Source organism: Triticum dicoccoides, chromosome 3B, assembly GCF_002162155.2.
Source record: "Triticum dicoccoides isolate Atlit2015 ecotype Zavitan chromosome 3B, WEW_v2.0, whole genome shotgun sequence".
In the NCBI taxonomy this organism is placed as follows: domain Eukaryota; kingdom Viridiplantae; phylum Streptophyta; class Magnoliopsida; order Poales; family Poaceae; genus Triticum; species Triticum dicoccoides.
The window spans coordinates 626,724,192-626,734,223 of record NC_041385.1 but is presented as its reverse complement, the minus strand read 5'-3'; the positions used below and the strand labels follow the sequence as shown (position 1 = coordinate 626,734,223).

The following is a 10,032-nucleotide window of genomic DNA, read 5'->3' as shown; positions in this document are numbered from 1 at the left end:
CCTAAGGGGGGCGCACCTCCTTTGCTTGGGGGGCAAGCCCCCTCCCTGGCCGCCGCCCCCCCTCTAGATCTCATCTAGAGGGGGCCGGCCCCCTTCCCCCTTCCCCTATAAATAGAGGGGTGAGGGGAGGGCTGAACACCTGATCAAAGGCGCAGCCCCTCCCCTCCCCAACACCTCTCCTCCTCCGTTGAGCGCTTGGCGAAGCCCTGTCGGAGTACTGCCTCTCCACCATCATCACGCCGTCGTGCTGCTGCTGGAGCCTTCTTCCTCAACCTCTCCTTCCTCCTTGCTGGATCAAGAAGGAGGAGACGTCGTCTGTACCGTACGTGTGTTGAACGCGGAGGTGTTGTCCGTTCAGCACTTGGTCATCAGTGATTTGAATCACAGCGAGTACGACTCCATCATCACCGTTCCCTTGAACGCTTCCGCACGCGATCTACAAGTGGTATGTAGATGCAATCTCTCTCCCATGACTCGTTGCTTAGATGAACTCATAGATGGATCTTGGTGAAACCGTAGGAAAATTTTAATTTTCTGCAACGTTCCCCAACACTATCTCGTGTGGTCTCGTTCCGTTACTCGTACTCAAATAAACCCGCCGACATTTGATCCAAATGACATATTACATGAACCCAATCGGGGTTCGACCGGATGGCCAACATGCAGTACAACAAGCTTATAATAGATGGTAGACGGTATGAATCGACGCCCGTTGTCCGCTTTGTGGTAAGTTACCGTTACCTCTAGTTGGAACCATAAGAAACATTGAATCGAACATGATTTATTTTGTCGTTTTGAACAGCAATCCGAGCTCTCGAAGCTTTTGTTGAGGTATGACGCTTCGTAAATTGATTTCCATACACACTTGTTAATGTTTATCTCCTTACTTTGGCATGTTGATTTCACAGCGGAGCAAGTCTTGGGCACGTGGCTTGGGTGCTCTACTAGGCTGCCACTCCATCGATGTCGCCATGCCTTCTACGTCGAGGTCGAGATCATCATCAAGTGCCACAGAACACCCACTCGACGACTCGGTTGATGGCGAGGGGGAGGGCGACAAACAGACGCATGATGAGACCAACACCTCGCAGATGCCCGATGCACCCCAGCCTAGTCAAAGGCGTGGAAAGTATACTCCGCACAAATACGACAGGAAGGCACGTAAGGCCCCGGTGATCGAGGCCGCTTCAGAGGAGGAGGAGGAGGTGGAGGATGAGGAGGTGGAGGTGCCACTGCAGAGGAGAAGGCGCTTAGTGAAGGGGAAGGATGCTGCACCGGCTAAGAGGGGGAAAGGAAGGAAATGATGCATTTGTGGTGAACTATGTATGAAACTTTGTGTTGAACTATGTATGAGACTTGATGCATTTGTGGTGAACTATGTATGAAACTTGATGCATTTGTGATGGTTCTCTTCCACTTAATGTTCTTGAAGCATCAACAAAACTCCAGCAACAGCAGCAGCAGTACTCAGCAAATAGATAGCAGCAACATCAGCATAAGTTGACAGCATGGCGCCCCGGGGCAGGGCGCCATGCCTGTTGACAACATGACGCCCTGTGGCAAGGCGCCATGCCTGTTAGCTGCAGAAACGGCCAAGGACCCAATTTTTTGCTCTCTAATGTTCAGGGCGTCATGCTGGTTAAGTCGGTGCGCCATGTATGGCACCCCATGGTAGATGCACACCGATTCAAATCAATGTGCAGCCGAGCACGAACAACCTTTGTGGCAAATATCTCAAATGATTTATCTTGTAAGGCCAACACACTCTCTTTATATGCTTCCCAATAAAACTCGGAGTCAAGAGGCATTATCTTCCAACAAATATGTTGCCCATACCCAACATTATACCTTCTGATTAAGTCTACTCCATCGCTTTCTTCCATCCAATTCAACCTTCTTCGAAGCTCAACCAAAACCTCCTCAAGGCTAGGACTTGTGGGAAACACCATCACTACCGACTTCTTCGGGTCACCATACTCCGCATCTCCCTTCTCAAAGGAGACATAGTCCACATGATGCACATTGACGATCCTCGTCTAGAATCATAAACACCAAAATGCATCAACAAAAATAGCAAATTTGGATGACCTAGGGTTTCCCCAAATCCCCACAATGTGGAGATTTCAACCAACAAAAAGAGGAGGAATGATGAAGAATACCTTAAGGGGTCGAAGGGAAGGATAAATCACCGATTTAGAGCTCCGATCCACGAAATTTTGTTGGGCATTAGGTAGGGGCTTGAGTGGGGCGGCCGGGGTGGAGAAGGAGAAAAGTGAGGGTTTGTGGAGGGGAAAACAGAGGAGACTCTGTTTTGTTCACGCAAGGGGCATGGCGCCCTGAGCAGGGGCGTCATGACCATCAGCACGGCGCCCTGGCCTGGGGCGCCATGGTGGCAAGCCCTGCCAACGTGGCAAGTCAGCGTTGACCAATATAGCACCCTTGACCAAGGCGTTATGATATCTAGCATGTCGCCCCGGATGCGGACGTCATGTATGTAGGGTCATTTTATGAAATATTTTCAAAAGAGGGTCATTTTCTGCTGAACTTTGGTCAAAGGGCCAGTTTTGTGATTTTTCACTAAATAAACTGGTGCCGGATCAAAGCATGCCTAAGTGTGCTCACTTTGTCGTCAGGACGGCCGCAGGCAGGCCCCTGTCCCCTGTCTGCTGGACGGCCAGTGAGTGCAGTCCTGCCCGCTCGCCTGAGCATCTTCAATTATTTGTGCTCCTCGTCGGTCGCCTCGCATCATTTTCTAGTGGGACGTGAACCGTGAGCCAAGTTCCACACATGGCACGGTTGATCCACAGGTCGCCTCTGTTTAAAAGGGAGTGTGATGGGACCGGGTGACAGATACATTTGGTGATCAGACGGAGATGGCGGAGGCTCCATGATGAATGCGAGCCAGCGCGCTGCTTGGGTGAGGCGGGCAGTTGGTGCGTGAACTACGCCTACGCAGACGGGGGCATGGGAGAAAGGTTAAGCAGAGCAATTGATGTACAAAAGGACGAACGGGAGGAGCAGGTACGTATGCAGGGATATTTTCTTCAGCATCCCAGTCGCATAGTAGAAAAAAGAAAAAGGAAGATCGCATAGGTAACAGACGGATCGTTGCACAAACAAACTCCTGCAAGATAAGATAGTTGGGCAGTAGTTTTTTTTTTTTAAAGCTAAGTTGGGCAGTAGTTGGAAACGGATAATAAGCTCGGGGCGTAGTCTTTTACTGTATTTGTAAGAGCAACTACAGCCCAACGACTCATTTTATCCGTTTGGGTCATCCGGACATAAAACATGACCTATCGGGACGACCCAAATGGACACGCATGTCCACCGTTCGTCTGTTATCCGCCCCTACCCAAACTTGATTCAAATATGGCCACAAATGGGTATAGACCGGACAGAAGCAGACAACCCGTCGTTCACTTCCCACCGTAGCAGTGACCGCGCACGAGCTGGGCAACTCCATGACCGCCGCAACAAGTAGCGGGGCCACCGGCGAGGCCACTTGTGCAGCCGGCCGCCGCGCTCACTAGTGAGGCCACCGGCGTAGGCCGCTCATCGGCGAAGGCCGCCTCCTGCACGTTGTCATCCCGTCACCTGCGTGGGTTGGAGCTTGTGTCCTGCGACGACGACTGGATCTCGCGTCGTGCGGCGTCAGCTGGACCTCGCGTCCTGCGACGACAGAGCAAGGGGGGAGGGGGGCTGGAGCTCACGTCGTGCGGCGGCGGCGGCTCAGCCATGGAGGAGGCCGGCGATGCTCGCCTGGTGTTGCTCCGTCCGCGCGTGTCTGCATTTCTATCCCGCGTTGGGTGCATCCTCCATCCGCGCGTGTCCGCGACATGTCCGCTAGGCGGATGAATGACCCAAACAGATAAAAAACGAACAAAATCCGTGTCCGTCTGGGTCACCGGGGTGGAGTTGCTCTAAGGAAATCGTTGGGCTGTGAGTTGTAAGGCGAGAAACACTGGTCTATCTACAAGGACAGCCGATCCTACAATTCGACCGCCGCAGAGGTGGTGGAGAAAGCTGCGCTTCTGTTGGCTGTGATGCACCCTGCAGATGTCTCCCTCGTGGGACCGGACCGTACTCTCCCTCGGTATGCGGGTGGCACGCCTGCATCACTATAAACTCCCTCGGATGCTCTGTGGTTTAGTTTAGTCTCCATCGTTCTCTTGATCTCTTTTTGTCAGTCTGGAACACAAGCTTTCCGTACGAAGGTAGAGAAATTTGGCTCGTATACAAGTACTCCCTCCGTTCGGAATTACTTGTCTTGAAAATGGATGTATCTAGAACTAAAATACATCTAGATACATCCATTTTCGTGACAAGTAATTCCGAACGGAGTGAGTAGGTCAGAAGTGCTTATGCTTATTACATTTTCTTCAGAATCTGAGATCGCCAGCTACACCTGTTTACCATATACAGAGGTGTGAGGTGTCGGTGGTCAAAGTACACAAGAAACTACTAACATCGTACAGATATCCTCCTCTGCACAGTTCACCATCTATGTCTTTTCTTTCTTTCTTCTCAATCTAAAATACTGTACGCAAGTGCATGTTCCGTACTCCTCTACTGACGCAATGTTTACCCTCTCACGTCAACCCGCGTAAGTCGTAAACCCCAAACAAGAGTTCAGAGCACACAGAGACGCATACAGGCCCCGTGGACACGGAGAATCGGGATCTGGGTGCCGCCGAGCCCGCCCAACTCCAAAGACGAAGGGGAAGAACGCACGACGACACGCGCGCGCGGCCGGGGGTCTCGTCTCCCCAATCTCCATGCGGCGTCGTATACCCCCCAGAAAGAAAACCCCCGAAACAAATGGAAAATCGAACCTCCTCCGATTTCCCAACCCCCAGTAAGCCGCTGCTCCACACACAGCCTCGCACTCCCTCGCAGATCAAATCTCAAATCTCAGCAGCCAGCAGTAGCAGGAGTAGCTAGCACTCCAGTAGTATAGTCGGATCGGATCACCGCTGCTGCCCCCGAGCCCCCCAACCACCCGTACCTGAATCGCGCTCCACTTCACTCCCCAGCGCCCGCTCCCCGTACGCTCCGCCTCGCCTCGCCTCGCCGCCGGTGAGCTAAGAAAGCGAGAGGGCCAGGGGTTGGTGGCGGCGGCGGCCCGACGCCGCGGCGGGAGATGAAGGCCAAGAGCCTTCCCTTCATCGCCCTCGAGCACAAGCGGTTCGTGACTTCTGCTGCTCCTGCCATGCTCCCGCTGCCGCGCGCGCGCGCGCATCTCGGCGCCGTGCTGGGTGGTCCTTCTGCGCTGCTGCTTCGGATGTTTCTGCCGGAGTTTCCGATGCGCCTGCTGCCGCGCGAGACTTCCGCATGCGTGCTGTTTACTCGGCCTTTTTTCTCGGGGCAGTTATGGTATTTGTTTTTTACGCCCGGGGATCTCGATCCGTTGCGGGACATTGGGGCCGGAATTTGGGGAATGCTGCCGCTAGATCTCCGCGTTGCTGACGCGGTGCGATAATTCCTCTAGATATAATGTTTGAACTGTGTTTTTTTGATGCTTTGCCTGTCGAAGGATCTGGGTTCTGTATGTACACACAGTGCACTGCGCTACTGCAGTCGGAGCTACGCCTCCACTTTTTCTGCATTTCGTCTAAGCCTACTTGAGCGATGCGAAAATGTCGGACTGTTGCTAGACATGATCAGTTAGAGGACCCAAATTTTAGTGGGCATCACAAGTTTTAGCTAACCAAGTCGCTGACATGATCACATGAACGCGGATTGCTCCCAGGCTTTTTGATAGAATTTGTTTTAATTGTTGAAATACTTGATGGTTTGCTTTTTAGTGGCATTTGCCCCTTTTCTGTTTCTGATGCATCGGGGATTGGAACAGGGACGCCTATGGTTTCGCTGTGCGGCCACAGCACTTGCAACGGTACAGAGAGTATGCAAACATCTACCAGGTAGAAAAGCCACCCTAGTGATGACTCCATTTTTACACCATGTTGTTTGATCTTACTGAGTTGCATGTGTGGCGGTGCTCCATTTGCAGGAGGAGGAAGAGGAGCGGTCTGATAGATGGAAGAACTTTCTGGATAGGCAGGCAGAAGACGATGAATCATCTGGAGAAGATGCTAAGATTGCACCGTCCATTGAGGATGAAGGAGCTATAGGCGATGCTGGCAGGACTGACCTGCCTGATGAGAAGACAGCCAAACAGCAGAGACCACATAAGATCCAAATATGGTCTGAAATCAGGCCTTCACTGGGCCACATTGGGGAGCTGATGAGCTTGCGTGTCAAGAAGAAGAAGAAGCAATCTTCTGCTGACGAGGAGAACACTGAAGATATCAAGCCCTCAGAGGACTCTGATGATGAGTTCTATGATGTAGAGAAGGTTGATCCCAGCGAAGGGCCTGTTGCTGACAGCACCAATGCGGATTCAGGAACGAATAGAGCTGCAAGTCAAGAAGGGTATTTTCCTTGGAAAGAAGAATTGGAGTGCTTAGTTCGTGGTGGGTTGCCAATGGCTCTGAGAGGAGAGGTAAGATTTACATTTCTGTTAAAATGATAATTTTGGTTCAATCAAACTGATGGTCCATTTGCTTGTGAGGACAGCTATGGCAAGCTTTTGTTGGTATTGGAGCTCGCCGAGTGAAAGGGTACTACGAGAGTCTCCTTGGGGTGGTTGATGGAGGCGGAGACAGCAAAGGTTCCGATTCTCCGACTAAGGAATGTGGCGACGGAAAACCAAAAGCATCTCAAGATCTTTCTTCAGAAAAGTGGAAAGGGCAAATAGAGAAGGTAGATAGGCGATACTAACTTTCACTACTGGGTTTCAATACCCTCTTATGTTGATAAATTTTTGTGTTTCTAAGAGTGTGGTGCTAAGACATCCTCTTTTTCATTGCCCCTTTTAGGATTTGCCTAGAACATTTCCAGGCCATCCAGCTCTAGACGAGGATGGCAGAAATGCTTTAAGACGCTTGCTCACAGCTTATGCTAGACATAATCCATCAGTCGGTTACTGCCAGGTACATCTTTCTCTTAATGCTGATTCATATTGAGCTTTCATTGCACTGCATCTCATTACCTTCTCGGAAGGTCTTGCACATAGACCAGTCTGTTGCACCTTTAAAATGTATTTCAATTGAATATTAATTTTTGGAAACACAAAATGATTGCCAGTACTCAAATATTCCCCTTGAAGCTTCCTGTAAGTGATATTAACCCTGGTACTATCCCATAACATTGGCTCAACCTAAGGCGGTAGATGATAGGGTCAATTAGATATATACGATTGCCAACTTCCTGTATTCAAAAAGCCACTGCAGAGAAAGAAGAACTTACGAAAAATACCACTGCCAACACTCGGATGATTAACTAAATGCCACTATGACAGTGGTGTATAACGAATTACAATGGCATTTATTGTAGATCGGTTGTAAATGGAGCACATAAGCTCAGGTGCAATAAATCCATGTCCCCAAACATTTTTTCTGGGTTATAGGAACTGTAAAACCAAATTTGGATACAGAAAAAAAAACTTCGGCATTTCATGGTTATGATTCTATTGTGCACAGTAATACTATTTTCGAACATTCGCACTTGCATGTTCCAAGACTCTCTCAGCTAAGATTAGTCGTATGAGTAATGCAGGCAATGAACTTCTTTGCTGGTCTATTACTTCTATTGATGTCTGAGGAGAACGCATTCTGGTAGGTTTTGCGGCACAACATCAAGTACCTGCATTCGTTCAACTCACTTCAGTTGATTACGTAGTAGAATAGTTGAACTAAATAGTGTGATAAATGTGTTATGGGTCCACAGGGCATTGACAGGCATTATGGATGACTATTTTGAGGGTTACTTCTCTGAAGAAATGATCGAGTCTCAGGTATTACTTTTTTTCTTCATTTTATTGTCTTTTATGCATACTGATTGTTGGATACTTAGAACTCCAAGCCGGTCTGTTTGTTATTAAAAGATCTGCATCTTGGTTCTAGGTGGATCAGCTTGTTTTAGAGGAGTTGGTCAGAGAGAAATTCCCCAAGTTAGGTTTGTTATATGTCCCTTTATATATAAAATCACATGACTTTGTCAGGCATATTGACTGCCCAAGTTTGACAATTGAGGAGTTACAATTTTCTTGTGTGCAGTAAATCACTTGGACTACCTTGGTGTACAAGTTGCATGGGTTGCTGGACCATGGTTCCTATCTATATACATGAACATGCTTCCCTGGGAAACTGGTCAGTCTACTGTTAAATATTCAAAATAAGATAGTATTATTGTTCGCAAAATACATTCTCTTAACTCCTATCTTAGCTAATTTAATGTGTTTCCTCGATGATGGGACCAAAGGTATCTTTAGCATCAATTTGTTGTTGATATTGTTAGATCTGCATAGTGATCTCCACGGGCTTTAAATACATGAAGTTGTTAGTTCACTAAAATTCCACGTAATGTCTCATTCAAACGCGGCCCCATGGTTCACTTGCCATACATCAGATAGTGTTTTTCCCTGAATCACAGAATTCTTGTAATTTAAATTTTCTATTATCTTTCTGTGGAAAACTATATGTTATTACCTTTTGACAATAAAGGGGATGAACGAATGGGAGGTGATGCTAAGGCAAGTGCAAGTGAAGTGAGTGGCAGAAACAAACATCATTTTCAGTTACTTGTCATAATATAATATATGTTAACTGAATATGCTTTTGCTACCAAAGCTACAAGCACGGCATACCAACAATGGAAAAACATATGTGTGGCCTTTTTGGATTTTGCATCAAATGTTGGTTATAGAATCAAATGCACATCAAAAAATCTCTTGTCCTTTTCTTTCTAAAATGGTTTGACAGGGACTTGATGTAAGAGACTGACACTTCTAATCTCTTATTAGCTTATGCCGTAATATACTTACCAGTTTAGTGTTATTTGAACATTTCAGTTCTTCGTGTGTGGGATGTGCTTCTGTTTGATGGAAATCGTGTGATGCTCTTCCGGACAGCCCTTGCACTTATGGAGTTGTATGGTACTGGGGTCACTCCACCTTATTTTCATCCAGAAACAACAAAGCCATATAACTTTATATGAAGTCTGAATACATTATAGTTCATCTCAGGTGACTGCTTATAGACTTAACACTACTGCTGATTGCAGGTCCTGCACTTGTGACAACGAAAGATGCTGGGGACGCCGTAACTCTCTTACAGTCTTTAGCTGGTTCCACTTTTGACAGCAGCCAGCTTGTTTTAACAGCTTGCATGGGATATCAAGCTGTAGATGAAGCAAGGCTTCAAGATCTGAGAAATAAACACCGGCCATCTGTTTTGTCTTCAATGGAAAACAGAGCAAAAGGTCTTCTTGCATGGAGGAGCACCAACGGTCTTGCATCAAAGCTATACAATTTCAAGCGTGACACTGAACCATTGGTGTCAATATCAACAGAACAGTTGAATGACTCAACAGATGGGGATGCTAACCAAGAAACCAGTTCTGCAAATATTGATGATATGTATCATGGCTTGACTGTCAACACTGAGATTGATTCTATGCCTGATCCCAAAGATCAGGTATCCTTCTTGATACACTCATCAGATTTTTTCTTTCGTCTCCAAATTGCAAAATGATACTTGCAAAACTACTCAATTGAAAAACTATTGAACAAAGATAAATGTAAATTAATCATGTACAAATATCTTAGTTAGCATGTTTTCCAGTCAATTTACACAAACTCACAAAATGAGTAAACCGTCATTTGTAAGGAGTTCTGTTTCAGGAAGGTGTTTGCATCATCTTTTTTCCTGTATTAAAGCAGCTATCTATTTTGTGCAAACATAATTTGAAGGAGTGAATGATCAGCCACATAAATCATGGAATGTTATCCCTACGTATCTTCAACCTCTTGTTAAAGCAAATTATTTTCTGGAGTAGATCATCTGAATCTCTGAAATCAAATTACTTAAGGTCCAATGATTTACATATTCACCAAAGAGTAGCTTCTGTTGGATCTCTTAGTCTATTTACTTCAATATCTCTCATTATGATGATTTATACAAATGTTAAAAG

The 10,032-nt window shown here is 47.1% G+C and overlaps 1 protein-coding gene across 1 annotated transcript in view; it reads left to right on the top strand.

Annotated features, from left to right (window-relative positions):
- The first annotated feature begins 4,755 nt into the window (after positions 1 to 4,755).
- Positions 4,756 to 10,032, top strand: part of LOC119277502 (TBC1 domain family member 8B-like) — a 10,662-nt gene continuing 5,385 nt past the window's right edge. Inside the window, exons 1-11 of the mRNA XM_037558788.1 lie at positions 4,756 to 5,184; positions 5,852 to 5,921; positions 6,011 to 6,502; positions 6,577 to 6,762; positions 6,879 to 6,992; positions 7,618 to 7,676; positions 7,789 to 7,855; positions 7,965 to 8,016; positions 8,118 to 8,210; positions 8,912 to 8,995; positions 9,124 to 9,536. Coding sequence (XP_037414685.1) covers positions 5,141 to 5,184; positions 5,852 to 5,921; positions 6,011 to 6,502; positions 6,577 to 6,762; positions 6,879 to 6,992; positions 7,618 to 7,676; positions 7,789 to 7,855; positions 7,965 to 8,016; positions 8,118 to 8,210; positions 8,912 to 8,995; positions 9,124 to 9,536 — 1,674 coding nt within the window. The 5' untranslated portion in view covers positions 4,756 to 5,140. The remainder of the gene's footprint in view (positions 5,185 to 5,851; positions 5,922 to 6,010; positions 6,503 to 6,576; positions 6,763 to 6,878; positions 6,993 to 7,617; positions 7,677 to 7,788; positions 7,856 to 7,964; positions 8,017 to 8,117; positions 8,211 to 8,911; positions 8,996 to 9,123; positions 9,537 to 10,032) is intronic.